This window comes from Podarcis bocagei (assembly GCF_964188305.1).
Source record: "Podarcis bocagei genome assembly, chromosome: 16".
NCBI classification, from domain to species: domain Eukaryota; kingdom Metazoa; phylum Chordata; class Lepidosauria; order Squamata; family Lacertidae; genus Podarcis; species Podarcis bocagei.
In genome coordinates, this window is record NC_138142.1 from 7242620 (window position 1) to 7261874 (window position 19255).

A 19255-nucleotide genomic window follows, 5' to 3' on the forward strand; every position below is an offset into this window, starting at 1 on the left:
GGCAGTATAGAAAATAACAAGCAAGTCAGTATTAACTTGGTGATGTTTCTAGGAACCCACCCAAGATTAAGAATCTAAGGATGCATTCAGACTTGGGGTTCACTGCCTTAGTTTTCCTGGTGATCACACTAGTACTGTTGCCAAGCTTTCTAATGTACCTTTTGCACTGCCTTAACTATTTGCCTTATGAAACTGCAGCTGTCTGATTGATCTACAGAGCCACGGCACACTAAATTTCATCCACACCAGCAAGGCACCACAGCAGATGTCATCAGACATGTCACCTTCTCTTATGCCCATGTGTGCTTCTGTTCCCCATGAAAATGGGGGGAAGGATCTGCATGCCGGAAAATAAGTCCCCCAAATTTTGTCACATGCTGTGAGCCAAAACAGCAGGAAAGTTGCAGCACATGATTTTGCAGGGTTAACATGGGCGATGAGCTTCTGCTAGATTCCTAGAAGTGGATTTCACAATGTGTGAAAGATCACGTGAAACGTGGAAATGGTCAGGTAAGGAAATGTCAGGAGTAAAAGTGCTGTCTGAATGCAGTCTAAGAACAGCCCGGCTTTTCTAATTGGGTTTATCTGCCCCATCTGCAGAGAGATTAAAGTGCCATAACAGCAGGACTCCAACAGATACCACAGTCCTCTAAGCAGCCCCTTTCTAGTAGGGAATTGCTTCCGATGTTCAAAAGCACATATCTGGTGACTAGATTGAAATCTACAGCTTGATGAGCCTGATCACATGGTTGTCAACCACTGGTGTTTTTTGTTTTCCATCTAAGAACACCACCAATTGTTGGATAGCTTTTAAACCAGGGGCTGGGAGCCTGTTGCCTTCCCGATGTGTTCGACTCCAGCCAGCATGGCTAATGGTCAGCAATGATGGGAGCTGCATTCCAGCAACGCCTTGAGGGCTGCAGGTCCCCCCACTCTTGACCAAAGGCTTTTAAAACACATGACTTCCTCCAAAGAACCCTGAGAAGTGTCGTTTGAAGGTGCTGGGATTTGTAGCTCTGTGAGGGCCAACGGGTGTCTCCTAACAGTCTCAGCACCCATTCTGAACTACAGTTCCCAGGAATCTTTGGGAGAAGTGATGACAGCCCATTTGAAGGTGGCTACCATACCTTCTGAGAGCTGGACCATAAAGAAGACTGATCACTGAAGAATTGATGCTTTTGAATTATGGTGCTGGAGGAGACTCTGGAGAGTCCCATGGACTGCAAGAAGATCAAACCTCTCCATTCTGAAGGAAATCAGCCCTGAGTGCTCACTGGAAGGACAGATCCTGAAGCTGAGGCTCCAATAATTTGGCCACCTCATGAGAAGAGAAGACTCCCTGGAAAAGACCCTGATGTTGGGAAAGATGGAGGGCACAAGGAGAAGGGGATGACAGAGGATGAGATGGTTGGATAGTGTTCTCGAAACTACCAACATGAGTTTGGCCAAACTGTGGGAGGCAGTGGAAGACAGGAGTGCCTGGCGTGCTCTGGTCCAGGGGGTCACGAAGAGTCGGACACAACTAAATGACTAAACAAGAACAACAACAACCATACCTTCTATTCTCCACCCTAAACATACCCAACCATGGCTTCCAGGCACTTGGATAATCCTGGTCGCCTTCCTCTGTACATCTTCCAGCTTGTCAGTACCCTTCTTAAACTGTGGTGCCGAGAACTGAACACAGTACTCCAGATGTGGTCTGACCAAGGCAGAACTATTACATCCTCTGATCTGGACATTATACATCTCTTGATGCAGCCTAGATTAGCATTAGCGCTTTTCTTTTTGGACGCTGTATTAAGCTGTTGACATGCAGTTCGGTAACTGAACTTTCCTCCTTACAAAAACCCAAGTTGCGCACACACAGACTAGCAAGGCAGGGAGAAGAAAGCTAGATCAGAACATTTATCAGGAATTGGGACTTTTTCAGCCTGAGGGCTGCATGCTTTGCAGGTGACCATCTGGGGACAACATCCCAGTGGTGGGCAGAGGCAGAAGTGTGCCAAGTGCTGAACATAAATTTTACCTTTTGTACCGCTGTGGGTTAAACCACAGAGCCTAGGACTTGCCGATCAGAAGGTCGGCAGTTCGAATCCCCGTGACGGGGTGAGCTCACGTTGCTCGGTCCCTGCTCCTGCCAACCTAGCAGTTCGAAAGCACGTCAAAGTGCAAGTAGATAAATAGGTACCGCTCCGGCGGGAAGGTAAACGCCGTTTCCATGCGCTGCTCTGGTTTGCCAGAAGCGGCTCAGTCATGCTGGCCACATGACCCGGAAGCTGTACGCCGGCTCCTTCGGCCAGTAAAGCGAGATGAGCGCCGCAACCCCAGAGTTGGAGCTAACAGTCAGGGGTCCCTTTACCTTTTTTACCATAAGCTGGTTTCTATCCACACTGCCCCATCCCTCTCCATTCCCCATGCAGGCAATCAAGAGGCATGACCAGAATTTGGACACATCCCGGTCAGGCAAAAACACTCAAGGAGGGTGCAAAGCAAGGGGCAGTGAGCATGTGGCCTGAGGAGAGTATACCAAGGGCCCAAGGTTTCCCAACCCTATTCTAAGAGGAAAAATACAGGGGAGCGTTCAATCCCAAATCAGAACCTGCAGGAAGTCAGAGTGACAGTGATTTTGCAGGGTTTCAGACTGGAATCTCTCTCCCCTCCCAAACCTGGGGGTGGCAGGGAATGCATGCAGGTGCTCTACCACCCTTTGTTTCTGCCACCTCGGCGAAAGTAAGACCGCAGCGATTCCGGGAAGCCACTGAGGAGCAGCTGTGCAGCAACTCCCCGCGAGGAGGAACTGAGAGATGCAAAATATAGTTCCCTGCTGACCAGAGTTTATAGCGCTGCCGTAAATCTCCCAACATTTCACAGCTGAAACGAGGCTCAGACCTGCGTGCGCTTAAAGCAGCCGTATCTTTGCAAGAACCGCGCTAGCTGGGCATCTCACCCACCCCTCCCCAAATCCATGTTGTGAGGTGTCTGCACTGCCTGCTGTCCGGAATATGACTTGGCTATGCAATGGCTGGCTGGCTGGCTTATGAAGGTGGTTCTCTTAACAGGGGTTCAGATGAATGCCCCCCCATATGCAGGAACGAAGCATGAAAGCTACATGGGGCTTCACACCCTGAGTCACCCACCCTTCTCTCCCGTTGCTGGATGTGTGATTGTCACATCACATGTCTGTGTTTACATTCCATGCTTGGAAAGTGTGGGAAACAGAAGCCAGTCCTATCTCTTCCGTTGCATTGTACTTTTTTTTTTTTTACCTTTTCTCTCTCTTTTGGAGAAGATGTGAGAGGACGCCATGATTGCTTTGTCCTGTAAAAAGGTAAAGGTAAAGGGAACCTGACCATTAGGTCCAGTCGTGGCCGACTCTGGGGTTGCGGCGCTCATCTCGCTTTATTGGCCGAGGGAGCGGTGTGCAGCTTCCGGGTCATGTGGCCAGCATGACTAAGCCTCTTCTGGCAAACCAGAGCAGCGCATGGAAACGCCGTTTACCTTCCCGCCGGAGCGGTACCTATTTATCTACTTGCACTCTGATGTGCTTTCCAACTGCTAGGTTGGCAGGAGCAGGGACAGAGCAACGGGAGCTCACCCCGTTGTCGGGTCCTAGGCTTTCTGGTTTAACCCACAGCGCCACCCGTGTCCGCTTTGTCCTGTATATATTGCTTAATAAATTACTTAAATGCCACACCTCATAGCCTCAGCTTCCAGCTTTACTCTGCTGTTTGAGTGTGCACATATTTTTGGTTATGTGTTGCTGCTGCGCACCTGTTGGAGGAAGGACAGCAAGGAGGGAGCCAGTCTAGCTTCTCCAGGGAGGTAGTGCCAAAGTCTGGGAGCAGCCACCAAGAAGGCCCTCTCTCACAAGGGTCATCTAGTCCAACCCCCTAAAATGCAGGAATCATGGCGACAGAATCCCTGACAGATGGCCATTCAACCTCTGCTTAAAAACTTCCAACGAAGGAGCACCTTTGGAGGTGATCCATTCTACTGTCAAACAGCTCTTATGTTTGAAGATGGCTCTCATATCACCTCTTGGGCTTCTTCACAGTAAGCCTACCAAACTCCCCCATCCATTCCGCAAAAGGCTTGATTTCCAGACCCCTTCATCATCTTGGTCACCCACCACCCTCAAAGCAAGTTCCAGCTTGTCAGCATCCTTTCAAAATTCCTGGAACCTCCTTGCCCCAGACATTATAATGTAGGAGAGGGTGATAAATAGAAATTATGATGGAATATAATAAATAATAACAATAACAACAACAACAACAACAACAACAACAACAACAACAACAACAATAATAATAATAATAAATTTTATTTATATCCCGCCCTCCCCAGCCGAAGCCGGGCTCAGGGCGGCTAACAACAATCAACAACAACGGCAGCTGAAGATACTTTGCTAATGCGCCTTTGCACTGCATTCCTCTACTCAGCACATGCCCAAAATATGTCTGAGATTCACAGGCCATCTCTGTTTAGGATGAATCACCCCTTAAGACAACATTTGTTACAGGGATAGACATACACAGAGAGAGCCCAAGATGCCATTTTTAAACAGAGATGTATGCTTGGAACTGATGACTAACTGAAGTTCTTATGCCCAGTCATTGCACCAGTTGCTAAATTTCCTGAGTTTCCATCTTAGCAAGGAAAAAAAAAATGAAATGAAATGCAGAATTCAGAACGATCTTCCTGCTGAATCATCCCTGGGGATCTATTTTGCTCAAACCTTCAAGCTTTTCCAGTTATGCAATACTTGCATTTAGCAGAGCAACATGATATTAAGGCCAGGCCACGCTCCATAACAAGCATGACTTGCTTTTAATCGAATTAAAGTGTCCCGTTTCCTCCAGCTTGGCACCCGTGCCAAGGAGGCTGGGTGAAAAGCAAACCCGGGATGGTTGCTGGGTAGACGCCATTGCTTGTAGCACGGTTGTTGTTTATTTCTGCATTTAGCAACATTCATGGAAGAAGAGCCCTGTGTCACCCGGGTGATTACACCCAATTTTCCCCACTCATTGGTTCCAATGAATTGGGTTACAAAAATATGGTGGACAGGAGAAAGGGAAGGAAATAGAGAAGGCGCAAGCTGCATTTTTAAAGCAGTGCTTTTCAAACTTTGTTCTGAGACTCCTTACTGAGAAGATGAGCAACAGCAGTGCAGGCGAGCAGTTAAAAGTTAGGCAGTGTACACACTAAATCTTTAGAGCAGATTCGAAGCACATTCCCCCGCCCCTCAAAGGATTATGGGTGCTGTAGTTTACCTCTCACAGAACATGCTCTGGGTGCAGGAATTTGTTTAAAGTTCCAGAACTAAATTGCACTCAGCCCGTTTTACACAAAAGTTAGAATTATTCACTGCAACAGTTTAATCTTATGTAGGGTTTGCTCCTTAGCCTTTTATTGTCCTGAAATTATTCCACAGGGCAGCAAAGGTTTAGGATCCATTTTCCCTCTCCTAGATGGGCTACCTTCCCAGGTGGATGATGGTGATGATGATTTATTGAATTTATATACCGCCCTATACCTGGAGGTCTCAGGGCAGTTCACAGAAAAAAAATCAAAATACAGTGGTGCCTCGCAAGACGAAATTCGTTCCGCGAGTTTTGTCGTCTTGCGATTTTTTTCGTCTTGCGAAGCACGGTGTCGGGAAAGTTTTGGAAAAGCTTCAAAAATCACCAAAGTCTTTAAAAACCTCAAAAAAGGCTACCACACCGCGTTCTATGAGTTGCTCCTCGAAGTCAAGTCGCAACTGTATTAACGGTGTTAAGAAAAAGGAAACAAACTTGCAAGACGTTTCCGTCTTGCGAAGCAAGCCCATAGGGGAAATCGTCTTGCGAAGCAGCTCAAAAAACAAAAAACCCTTTCGTCTAGCGGGTTTTTTGTCTTGCGAGGCATTCGTCTTGCGAGGTACCACTGTATAAAACCATGAAATATATAATCAAAATAAAAATGACCACCCAATCACACACACACCATGAATGAGTCCCCTCTATGGCACATGCAGAAACCTCTTTCATGGCCAGGGGTCAGCAAACTTTTTCAGCAGGGGGCCGGTCCACTGCCCCTCAGACCTTGTGGGGGGCTGGACTATGCTTTGAAAAAACTAATGAACGAATTCCTATGCCCCACAAATAACCCAGAGATGCATTTTAAATAAAAGGACATATTCTACTCATGTAAAAACACGCTGATTCCCGGACCATCTGCTAGCCAGATTGAGAAGGCGATTGGGCCGGATCCGGCCCCCGGGCCTTAGTTTGCCCACCCATGTTCAAGACAGTTGGGCCCACTATTAGTCTTCTCCGCTCAATCTGCCAGAGCCTGTCTTCACATAAATAATAATAATGATGAACTAATTAATAACGAATTGATGCTTTTGAATTATGTTGCTGGAGGAGACTCTTGAGAGTCCCATGGACTGCAAGAAGCTCAAACCTCTCCATTCTTAAGGAAATCAGCCCTGAGCGCTCAGTGGAAGGACAGATCCTGAAGCTGAGGCTCCAAGACTTTGGCCACCTCATGAGAAGAGAAGACTCCCTGGAAAAGACCCTGATGTTGGGAAAGATGGAGGGCACAAGGAGAAGAGGACGACAGAGGACGAGATGGTGGGACAGTGTTCTTGAAGCTACCAACACGAGTCTGACCAAAATGCGGGAGGCAGTGGAAGACAGGAGTGCCTGGCGTGCTCTGGTCCATGGGGTCACGAAGAGTCGGACATGACTAAACAACAACAACAACAACAATTAATAATGAGACGAGTGCAGCGACCGTTCCCCATTCATTTCAGCGGTGCTGCAGAAGTTGCTGCCTGATTGGCCAGAGCTGAACATTCAGACTGGCATGTCTTATCTTTTAAGGACAGTTTCGCTTCCTCACAGGCGAATGGGCTAAATTCAGAATTGCAAGAGATGGGGGGGGGGGAATCAAAATGTGTCACACAGAAGAACAGGAAATGGACAGAGTGCAATGCTGCTCAAAAAAGGGAAGCAGGCGATGAAGAGGGCATCACAGTCCCAAGCCTATTTTTTGAGAACAAAGCTCTTTATCTGAGTCAACCCTTCACATCAGGACACATTCCTGGAAATGTAGGCAGGTGGAGATGTTCGAATATATTTATTTTATGTAACATGCCCCACGGACGCCATGACTAATGTACAATTTGTCCTGCCGCTTGTCAGGTAAAAGCAGTGATTTTTGTGTCCAGGAAACCTGGGTTCAAATCTCAAGCCGGCAAAGAAAGAAGCATTTTAACAGGCCAGATTGTCAGATGCTCCACACTGTTTTCTCTTTATGTTCTGTATTAGTTTTTTGTGTTTTTTTACATATTTATAGTCCCTTTTCTTTATTTTTATCTTATGTGCTTGCACACACATTTCCAGCATTAGAAAACTACAGTAAAATATTTTCAAAACCCCTAAGTCATACTGTGGTTAGGTATTTGAATTACAGTGGTACCTCGGGTTAAGTACTTAATTCGTTCTGGAGGTCTGTTCTTAATCTGAAACAGTTCTTAACCTGAAGCACCACTTTAGCTAATGGGGCCTCCTACTGCTGCTGTTCTGCCGGTGCACAATTTCTGTTCTCATCCTGAAGCAAAGTTCTTAACCTGAAGCACTATTTCTGGGTTAGTGGAGTCTGTAACCTGAAGCATATGTAACCCGAGGTACCACTGTATGTTGGTGGGGCAGGGGAGAACTCTGTAATATCCACACTAGTTGTAAGTCATTCCTTCTCCCAAGAAGATTCTGGGAATTGTAGTTCGATGAGAATGGCAAAGAGCCACCGCAGAATTCACAAGTCTCAGAAGCTACAAATTCCAGGATACTTTGCTGGAAGACACGACAGTTAAAGTGACCTTCAGAGAGAAGGATGGGAGGCTTATGCTATAATAGTAGTAGTAATAATAATAATAATAATAATAATAATAATAATAATAATAATAATTTATACCCCGCCCATCTGGCTGGGTTTCCCCACATAATCACATAAATCCACATTAGTTAATTTATGAGAGCGAAATTAAGTTTATTTGTTTTTTTTTATAACCCAACAGTGTTGCGCACATATAAAATGGCACATGAACGATGTTGAAAAGATTTAGCAGTTCTTCGCACATCTATCCCGAAAACTCCAGGGAACACCCAATCGATTAACCAACAGGGTTGGGAAGTGGAATTAAAGAAATGAAACACACACAGCAACAATGGAAATGGAGAAGTCAGGTCCTTAAAGTGTGATTTATGGTTGAAACTAAGAAGTGTGCGTACGGGGGACCGTATTTCAGCGGCAGAGCACGTGTGTCGAATGCACAAGGCTCCAGGTTCAATCTCTGGCATTTCTGACTAAATACAACAACAGATCATGTAGGAATTGATGGGGAAAGACCCTCATTTAGCGGTTCTTGTTTACCTGTAATCTCCCTTGAGTCTCTGTCAGGAGAAAAGGTGGGGAATAACAACAACAACAACAACTAGATCAGAGATGGGGAACCTACGTCCAGCCATGTCCCATTCTGAAAATCATGCCTGAATCAGCATACTGTTCCCAATGAAGTAGTTCTCTCGCGCTCTCTCTCTATATATATATGCAGGGCAGTTTAAACTAGTCTCAAAATGACAAGCACACAAATGAACTTCTGCAATCACATAAAAAGGTAAAGGGACCCCTGACCATTAGGTCCAGTCGTGGCCGACTCTGGGGTTGCGGCGCTCATCTCACTTTATTGGCCGAGGGAACCGGCGAACAGCTTCCGGGTCATGTGGCCAGCAGGACTAAGCCGCTTCTGGTGAACCAGAGCAGCGCACGGAAATACCGTTTACCTTCCCGCCGGAGCGGTACCTATTTATCTACTTGCACTTTGACATGCTTTCAAACTGCAATGTTGCCAGGAGCAGGGACTGAGCAATGGGAGCTCACCCCGTCGCAGGGATTCAAACCGCTGACCTTCTGATCAGCAAGTCCTAGGCTCTGTGGTTTAACCCACAGCACCACCCGCGTCCTGTATGTGCAATCACATACTGATCCCTCAATTCCTGAGACTGCAATAATGAAAGGGAACAATAGAAGATCCCCTCTCGGCCAGCCTTTCCCAGAGGTCCTCCAGATGGGAACTGGAGTTCAGCAACATCTGGGGGGCACCAGTTTGGGAAAGGCAGGTCTAGGCTTTGCTTGGAAGAGATTCAAGGTGATCCTTGCACAGCTACCAACAAATCAGCCTTGCAGGAACTCAAGTCTTTATTCCAAGGAAGAGTCATCAATGAAAATACATTTGGTTGCTCCTGGGAGGTGGAGAAGACCCTTTTGAACAAACCAAACCACAGTGCTGGTTTTTCATGAAACAAGGCAGGGAAAGAAAGGGTATATGAAAATCCAAGGATGAAAATTACGCCCTAAATTCTCCATGGTGCACTCCAGTAATAATCACTCGTGTTTGCATCCACCATTTTGAAGTTCTGATTAAAGTGACCACCGACATTATTTCTCTCTTGACACAAGCACCCATCTCCTGGGAATAGATGGGATTTTCAAAAACCTTTCACAGGTCAAACCTGTAGTGGAAGTTACTATGCCTCATTGATTAACAAGTGGTATTTGGGGCTCGGGGGCCAGAGCTATGCCAGAGCAATAAACTATTCTGGACACCAACAAAACAAATCAACTTTTGACTGTTCCAAGATGGAAGGGCAATGATCTAATTCGTGAGACTCAAGGTATCCTATGGGCATTTGATGTGCTAAGATGGGCAGAATTCCAACACAAAAATACAGAAAATAAAATGTCTGATTAGAAAGGGACCGAACCCACACACACATACTTGCACACCATGTATCAGCCATGACACTGATGTCCAAAAAGCATTATGCCACATGGTATGAAAACGGAGGAAGGCACATTATATTAAAAAGGCTATTGGCTTATCTAGCTCAGTACTGTCCACAAACACGGACAGCAGCTCTCTACGGCTTTCTACAGAAGGTGTTCCCACCCCTACCTGGAGCTGCTGGGAACTGAACCTAGGACCTTCTGCGTGCTAAGTAGGTGCTATACCTCATATGTGGTGGGACTGTAGGAAAAAATAATAATAATAGGGAAATGATATATAATGAGTTGAAGAAAATGCTCTGTGATGGGATGATGAGCTGCTTGTGCGTAAAATCGTAGTCCCTCAGAGTTTGTTCAAGTCCACAAACCTCTGTCTGTGACGGAGCCCCTCAGACATGGCTCCTCTAGTCACTCGCAGATTCCGACAGTGGCTGCTTTCGGAATCGCTTCCAACATAAAAGCTCCTTAACGGAAACACGTCTTCTGGACTCACGGCGTGACAGTTTCCGGCGAGGAGTGGGTCTCCCTATGGGAGGTCCAGAAACCTCCCCACTGTTCTCACTGGACGTGTCCCTGAGCCCTCCCTCTTGCTCGCTTTCCCTCAGAGACCCACCTCTCCCCCTGCTGGTTCCTGCTTCCGCTGCTGGGTCTCTCCCAACCTCCGTGAGCCCTTCCACCACCTGTCCCTCCGATGGCAGTTCCCTGACATGCTCCAACTAACATTTGTCAAAAACCTGAAACATTTTTGTTAGGGATTGTAGGAAAAGTCCTGCCAAGGGAACTGAAAAATATCTTTATGAATGCGGACAACAGCGGCAAGAGAGCCAGTGTGGTGTAGTGGTTAAGAGCGGTAGTCTCGTAATCTGGGGAACCGGATTCGCGTCTCCGCTCCTCCACATGCAGCTGCTGGGTGACCTTGGGCCAGTCACACTTCTCTGAAGTCTCTCAGCCCCACTCACCTCACAGAGTGTTTGTTGTGGGGGAGGAAGGGAAAGGAGAATGTTAGCCGCTTTGAGACTCCTGAAGGGGAGTGAAAGGTGGGATATCAAATCCAAACTCTTCTTCTTCTTCTTCTTCTTCTTCTTCTTAATAGCACAAGGATGGAAGAACAAGGAAATCCCAACCAAAGAACTGTGGCAAGAGAAATTGATGGACTACGCAGAATTGGCAAAACTGACACACAAACTACATGACAAGGATAACTGTGATTTTAAAGATGAATGGGAACCCTTTACAAAGTATTTAAAGAAACAACAAAATGAACTGGACTCCTTGGCAGGTTTGGCAAGATCTACCAGCTTGAGGGCGTCAGTTCCACTGTCCAACAGCTCTTACCAACAGATAGTTCTTCCCAATGTCTTGTTGGAATTTACCTTTCTTATACAGTGGTACCTCGGGTTACATACGCTTCAGGTTACAGACTCCGCTAACCCAGAAATAGTACCTCGGGTTAAGAACTTTACTTCAGGATGAGAACAGAAATCATGCTCCAGCGACGCGGCAGCAGCAGGAGGCCCCATTAGCTAATGTGGTGCTTCAGGTTAAGAACAGTTTCAGGTTAAGAATGGATCTCCGGAACGAATTAAGTACTTAACCCAAGGTACCACTGTAATTTGAACCCATTGGTCCAGGTCCTACCCTCTGGAGCAGCAGAAATCAAGCCTGATCCATCGGCACACCTTCCAGCACGGCCTTCGCTGATTCAAGATGTGATTATGTGCTCACTGCCCAATCTTTTGCATGTCTAGCAAAAAAATAAGCCACCTCAAATTCAGAGTTAACTTGCTCCTAGGCAAACATGTGCAGAAATGCAAGCAAAGAATGTTTTTGCTAGATCAGACGGGCCTTTAGTCTGAGCCATCAAGTTCCTGTGTTCATGGTTATCCTCTTATGCGTAGGGTTTCTGTGGACATGATTCGAAGGCTACTTCCCCTGAACAACTTACTGTACTTCAGTTGTGATGGGGCAGCTTTGTTTTAAATCTGGGTCAAACGGTTAAGTTCACACTGCACCTTCCTTCATAGGAAAGACTGCATGTTCAGTTGGATGAAAGACAGACCTCACTCACCCTGTCTTTCCCTTGTAAAAAACCCAAAAATTTTCTCATCTTTATCTCTTGAGAGTCCAATGCAGCAAGAGGAAAACCCAAGGCAATTGGGCGGCAAAGAGTAGAAAACAATGGGGTAGAAGAAACAGGTTAATATCCAATAGTTTATTATCCTATTAACTATCCACTCCTTCATTAAACTATTTCCTGTTTGCTTCCTGCTCAAGTCCCACTTCCCTCCCTGGGGATTCTCGAAAGCCACCCGGTTTATAATCCAGCTAGCATTCTTTTGTTTGAACTGTTATGTGCTCAGTATGCACCGTATTATTCAATCAAGATTATTTGGAGCATGTCATCTTCCTTTTCTTTCCCTGCCTCCCTTTCAATCACGGCCGTCTGAGGAGATCTGAGCAAATCAAAAACTTCCTCCTATCATTGCAAACACAAGTCCGTAGAACAAAGGCTTTGTGTCCTTTGTTGTGTGTGTTGCAAGACATACGCAACCACTGACTTTTCTGCTTGCTGAGATTCTGCTGGTGAAAGAGCATGATGGGGTTTTTTTTTTATTTGCACAGAGCCTTTTCCCAAACAGGAAGAAAATACCTATGTCTTACAAGTTGATGTGTGTACATGTACACATACAAGCTGGTTATGCAAAGGAAATTCCACTTGAAGTGTTGAGTGAATGTCACGTGGAGCCAAAGACCATAGGGATTAATTTGATGTGCCTCTCCCAACCTGGTGCTATCTATGTTTTATGCTACAACTCCCATTTTGACCTGTTGAAGTCCACAACATCCTGAGTCTGCCATATTAGCAAGCCCTGGTTTAGACTTGCATTTCTTGAGCAATGTGGGTCATGGGCTCACTGCCAGAAGGACACGTGAAAAGGATCTGAGGTCTGAGTAGACCCCAGGCTTCAAATGAGTCAACAGTGTGATGCAGCAGCCAAAAAAGCTAATGTTGTTCTAGGCTGCATCAACAGAAGCCTAATGTCCTGATCAAGGGAATTAACAGTCCTGCTCTACTCTGCCTTGGTCAGACCCCACTTGGAGTGCTGTGTCCTGTTCTGGGTACTGCAGTTTAAAAAGGATAGGGACAAGTTGGACCGTGTGCAGACAGAGGAGGGCAACCAAGATGACTAAGGGTCTGCAAGCCAAGCCTATTGAGGAGTTGGCTATGTTCAACCTGGAGAAGAGGAGAATGAGAGTCATCTTCAAATAACTACAGTGGATGCTCAGGTTGTGAATGTGATCCATGCAGGAGGCACGTTCACAACCCGCAGCGTTCGCAACCCACAGTGTCATGTCTGTGCATGCACGGGTTGAGATTCGGCGCTTCTGCGCATGCGCAACCGCCAAAACCCGGAAGTAACTTGTTCCAGTACTTTCGGGTTTCGACAGGTCCGTAATCCAAAAACACGCAACCTGAAGCATCTGTAACCTGAGGTATGACTGTACAGTGGTACCTCGGGTTACAGGTGCTTCAGGTTACAGACGCTTCAGGTTCATAGCTGTCAACCTTCCCTTTTTTTGGAGGGAAATTCCCTTATTCCAGCGCCGTTTCCCGCTGCTACCCCGGATTGTTAGATATCCAGCAGACTGTCCCTGGAACAAGTGAGGCTGTTGATCCCTTATTTTCGAGGCTGCTGATCCCTTATTTTCAAATCTGAAAGTTGACAGCTATGTTCAGGTTACAGACTCCGCTAACCCAGAAATAGTACCTCGGGTTAAGAACTTTGCTTCAGGATGAGAACAGAAATTGCGCAGCAGTGGGAGGCCCCATTAGCTAAAGTGGTACCTCAGGTTAAGAATGGTTTCAGGTTAAGAACAGACCTCCAGAAAGAATTAAGTTCTTAACCCATCCCAAGGTACCACTGTAAAGGGTTGTTACATAGAGGATAGAGCCAGCTCAGGAACCCCGGGAACAGCTTCAACTGGCCAGCTAAACCAGCAGAGGGGAGTCGATGGGTCTCAAACCCCTTGGTGACTTTGGGGATTGAGCAGACAAGACCAACAGCAGGTCCAAAGGTCAAAGAAGGCAGTTTCTGCATGTGCTGTAAAGGGAAGTGAGGGGCAGGTGGGGCTCATCTACCTGGGAAGGAAGCCCATGTAGGGGAAGGAAAACTGTGGTCATCATCAGGAGAAGAACAGGCTAAGGAGTAAACACAACACAAATCCAGAGTGCAGTCCCTAAGTTGGCTGGATGGCGCCTTGTACTCCTCCTTCCAGCGGTTTGACTTTGGAGGCACACTCCATTGTCTCTTGAGGCTGAGGGATGCCAACCAATACCTATTCTAATATTATCAAATAGATGACAACATTTTGCATCAAGTTTTCAAGATTAGGAGGATTAGCAGATTCCTGAAAGCTTGAAAAATCCTCGTACCCTGAGATGCCAGGGACTGAACCTGGAGCTTTTTGCACGTCAAGGGCTGGTCTATGGTCTTTCCCATGAGACCTGGAAAAGTGACAGCAAGGTGGAACCGGCAGCCCTGGGCTAGCCAAACTAATGACATGGGTCAACAGAAGCCAGATCCATACATACACCATCAGCAATATCGAGTCAGGAAATCCATCTAACGTAAGAACTAAAGACGAACCTTGCTAGATCAGGCCAGTGGCCCAGCTAGCCCAGAATCCTGTTCTCCCAGTAGCCAACCAGATGCTTCTGGGAAGCCTGCGAGTTCAACATCATGCTTCCTCAAACTTGGCTCCAGATGTTTTGAGACTACAATTCCCATCATCCCTGACCACTGGTCCTGCTAGCTAGGGATCATGGGAGTTGTAGGCTGAAAACATCTGGAGGGCCGAGTTTGAGGAAGCCTGTTCAACATGAACACAAGACACTCTCCCCTCCTGCAATGCTATTCAGATACCTCTGACACTGGAAGCAGAACATCCTCATTGTGGCTACTATCTTCTTTGCACTTTCTGCACACCATGTATAACTTTATAAACTTGTACGCATCTTGCTTGCCCTTTCTCTACACAAGGAAAGTCCAAAATGCTGCAACCTCTGCTCACAAGGGAACTTGCTCCATCTCCTCGATCATCTGTGCTTTGCTGGTGTCAACAGATATGACCTCACCGCAAGGCGCAAGTGGGGGACCTTTTTCACCCCAAAGCGTCACAGTATCTTCTGATGCCAGTGCAGAAGGTGACCAGAGCAACAAACGTCCCCCCTTCCATACAATAAGTGACTTCCTGCATACACTCTTATCTATCCAAACAAGCAAGAGGCGTGATCAGAGTTCAGGGGCCACATTCCAACTCCAGGCAAAAACATGAATGGAGAGCGCAGAGCAGGGCCAAGAACAGATGTGGCTAGGGAGGGCCTGAAGCAAGTTTCGGAGGACCATGCTTCATTCATCTTCCCTATAGCAAAGTGTAGCTTCCTTATCAACAGCAAAGACCAGCTTCCTTGGCAGATAGCCTCGCCTCACAAATACCCATTTGATCACTTCCATCTGCAAATCTGGGTTGTTACAGGTGCCCCATAATACTCATTACACATTTTTTTAGAAAGGTAAAAAATGACAGCACCCACACTTTGGAACTCCCTGCCTATCGACGTCAAGCAAGCTCCTTTTCTGTACCACAATTTTTTGGTGTCCGATATAACCACTTTGTCTGATACTTTTGACACATTTTTGGTGTCTGATATAACCGCTTTGTTCAGACACATAGAGGTGTCTTAATCTGCTTTTTCACCTTAATTATTTTTAATAAATTATTTTTATTTATCTAAACATCTTAAAACAGTCGCTCTTGAGTGAAATACTGAACTGCTTTATTCTCCAGGAAACGGCATTATTATTATTATTTGCAGCCTTGCGGCATGCAGCACAAATCTCTTGGAAACAAAAAAAAGGTAAATTAAAAATACTGGACCTGGTCGGCTCCGAAGGGCGTGATGTTGGCCTTGACGGAGCCCACGCTGACTCCCACGAGAACCAGTCCCACGAAGCTGGCCACCAGGCAATAGCGGTTGGCTCCCTGCAGCTGGCACGGGGTGTGGGTGATGTTGGGCAAAACAGGCACAGAGCAGTTCTCTACGATCCGCAGGGGCATCTCCCCGCAGAGCCACTGGCGGGTGGTGGAGTAAGCCATGGCAGGGAAGATCAGCATGCCCAGCAGGTAGACCGCCATACTGAACAGGATGGTGGGGAACTTGCCCAGCAGGGCGTCCGCCAACCAGCCCCCGAAGGGCGATACCAAGTAGGTGACGCCCATGAAGAGCAGCAAGGCCTGGCTGGCTTGGGTGCCCTCCCAGTTGTAGGGCACCCCATTGAGGAAAAGCACCAGGTTCGAGGTGATGCCGTAGAATGCCACTCGCTCCAGCATCTCCGCCAGCAGCACCGCAGCACAGGCCAGGCGCCGGCCACGGAAGGCGCTGGCGCTGGGGGAGCTGGGGGGCCCCCGGTGGTCGCCCCCTCCTAAGAGGGGGCTCCTCTCCATTGAATCTTCCATGGGGCGCCGGGAAATCTAAACAACACGGCCAAACTCCAGTGCAATGGAAACACCTTCCAGTCTAAGGGACTAAGCCCACTTACAGCTAGCCTGACCCCCCCCCCAAAAAAAAACCCTCCAACTTGCTCACACTCTCAGGGGCCTTCCAACCCCCTGACCCAACTGCTCCCCAAATCTGCTAATCCAGAACTCTGCAAGCCCAGATCTACCTAAACTGCCCAGAACCTGTCTCAGCTTTGGGGTTCCTGTGGAAGGCGGGGGGGGGGTTTCTTTTTTTTCTTTCAGGGCAGGGCTAACTTCTGGATCCCCCACTCCCCCCCCCGGCTCTCAGCTGTTCCCCATAAAACCCCTTCCTTGCTCCACCCACCCGACCCCAAACTACCCCACCCGGGATTCGAACTCGTGACTTCGCCCCGCTCAGGGCGCCTCCCTCGGCGCGGCTGCTCCGCTACCCCTGCCCTCCCCGCCGCGCCTGCCGAACCGAACCCCGCCGAACCCTCGCGCTCGGCGGCCCTTCCGAGCTCCGCGCTGCCCTCCCTCCCTCCGCCCGCCAACTTCTCTCGGCTGTTGGAATGCCCAGGTCCTCCTCCCCCTCCCGACCAGGGCTGGGGATTCGCGCTCGCTGATTGGCCGCGCCGCGCGGTCGCTCACAGAAGGGAGGCCCTTCCAGGTTCAGCCCTCACGTGGTTAGCCGCAGCAAAATAGAACGCTCCGGGGAGGGAGGAGGGGGAATATGCTAATTGAGGCAGGTGCGAGCGAACGGGGGCGTGGCTTGGCTCGCCCAATGCCCTTGCTTTTCATGGTGGGGTTTTTTTTGTCAATGACAACTCGCGGTCTTATCAATGGAATGAGCGTTGCCGCGTGAGTTACTGTCGCAATACCCTAGTCACGCTTTTTCTTCGAAGTGAACCAAGAGGGCTGGTTTGTTTTTTAAGTACTCATTTATTTACTTTTGTAAAATGTGACTTATAAATTAACGTGCATGCCGAGATACATTTGGGAAAGCAAAACAGAGAGCAGGTAATTGTTCTGAACTCTCAGGTGCGAGAACGTACTGCATTTGGAAAAAAATGCCAGTTGCTGTCGAAAAATAGCGGGAGGCTGTTCCTGAGTTTACACCTAGCTTGCAAGCTTGCCAAACACGTCTGGCTGGCTATTCTGAGCGCTTTTTGACTGGTTACCTGTTCACCCAGTTTTCTATTCAAATACTATTTCGTGGTTGGTTAAATGGGAAGGGAACCTGTAACCCTCAAGGTGTTGCTGAACTACAAACTTCCATCAGCTCTGGCCATGCTTACTGGGGCTGATTTGATTTGATTTACTATATTTCTATACCTCTTGATACACATGAATCACAAAACAGCTTACAAACAAACAACAATAACACAATAGAACATGTTTATTTCAAATTTATATTTTTGACTTTTGTATTGGGTAAGATTCTTATAAGGTGTGTGATCTTTGTTGTCTATATTGTGGTTTCTTCGGCTTGTAAACTGCCTTGTGCATAGTAATCTAGTAAGGCGGTATACAAATTAAAAGTGGGGAAAAATGAAGTGGAAACATAAATCATGCAGAATAATTAACAAATCGTCAGTAAAACAGTTACAGTATATAAAACACTATTAACAAAACAGGTAAAAAATAAGCTAAACAACACAACTACAGCAAAAGTCATATTATAGGATTCATAAAATACTACAGCATTCATAATATTTAAAACAATATTAACCACAATAACAAATAGCAATAAAAAAATAAACTAAGCAGAACCTCGGAAGGGCCAGAGTCTCCCCACAACTGCTCTATAGAGATCTGGCACCTTGCTCCCATATGGTTCATAATGCAAACCCATAAAGCGTCCCCTCTCTTCTGCGTAATAGCTCTGTCCAACACCGCCAAGCCCAAATCACCTTTTGAAAGATGGAAGCGGAACGGAATGTCCTGAATCTTGTTTCCAGGGAGTTCCCTGTGGGAGGCAACTACAAACGCCTCGCTGATTACCATAGAGCAGAGAAGAAAGGATGGCCGCGTGAGATGCCTAGAAGAGCCGGCAGCAGGTTTCCGGTACCCAACACGAGGGAACGAAGGCGAGAGGGACGTGGCCGGAAGTAGGGCAAGGGAGACAGCTGGGCTCAGCCAGGGCCATGCGGTTGCTCATGCTGGGGGCTCTGCGAGCCCACACCGGGAACGGCACCACCGCGAGGAGGATCCAGTAAGTGCTCCCCGCGCCTCGGGGAGGGGCTCGAGGCACCGGAGCTCCCGCAATAACGGGCAGGCAGGAGTTCGTTAGGTGAATTAGGCTTGCCGCATGCATTTATGTCGTATTTGAGGGTTGCAACATTTACAATAAACAAATTTTCCGGGAGACTCGCAGTGTCTTTTGCAGGCAGAGATCCGTCAGGTGAAGCTGTTGGTCTTTGCATCTCCACACAGACACCCCCACACAGAGTGGAAGTCTTCAACCTCAGATATGCAGATGACACAACCTTGATGGCAGAAAGTGAGGAGGAATTAAAGAACCCTTTAATGAGGGTGAAGGAGGCGAGTGCAAAATATGGTTTGAAACTCAACATAAAAAACAAACTAAGATCCTGGCCACTGGTCCCATCACCTCCTGGCAAATAGAAGGGGAAGAAATGGAGGCAGTGAGAGATTTTACTTTCTTGGGCTCCATGATCACTGCAGATGGTGACAGCAGCCGCGAAATTAAAAGACACTTGCTTTGTGGGAGAAAAGCAATGACAAACCTAGACAGCACCTTAAAAAGCAGAGACATCACCTTGCCAACAAAGGTCCGTATAGTTAAAGCTATGGTTTTCCCAGTAGTGATGTATGGAAGTGAGAGCTGGACCATAAAGAAGGCTGATCACCAAATAATTTATGCTTTTGAATTATGGTG

General features: G+C 47.3%; 2 protein-coding genes across 4 annotated transcripts in view; one reads left to right on the top strand and one right to left on the bottom strand.

Annotated features, from left to right (window-relative positions):
• Positions 1–16712, bottom strand: part of SLC15A4 (solute carrier family 15 member 4) — a 59680-nt gene extending 42968 nt beyond the window's left edge. For both annotated transcript variants that reach the window (XM_081174930.1, XM_081174929.1), the window contains exon 1: positions 15775–16712. In XM_081174930.1, the coding sequence (XP_081031056.1) occupies positions 15775–16353 (579 nt within the window). In that variant the 5' untranslated portion in view covers positions 16354–16712. The remainder of the gene's footprint in view (positions 1–15774) is intronic.
• A 1718-nt stretch (positions 16713–18430) lies between these two features.
• The window catches only part of GLT1D1 (glycosyltransferase 1 domain containing 1), a 77496-nt gene continuing 76671 nt past the window's right edge, over positions 18431–19255 (top strand). For both annotated transcript variants that reach the window (XM_081175085.1, XM_081175086.1), the window contains exon 1: positions 18431–18568. In XM_081175085.1, the coding sequence (XP_081031211.1) occupies positions 18501–18568 (68 nt within the window). In that variant the 5' untranslated portion in view covers positions 18431–18500. The remainder of the gene's footprint in view (positions 18569–19255) is intronic.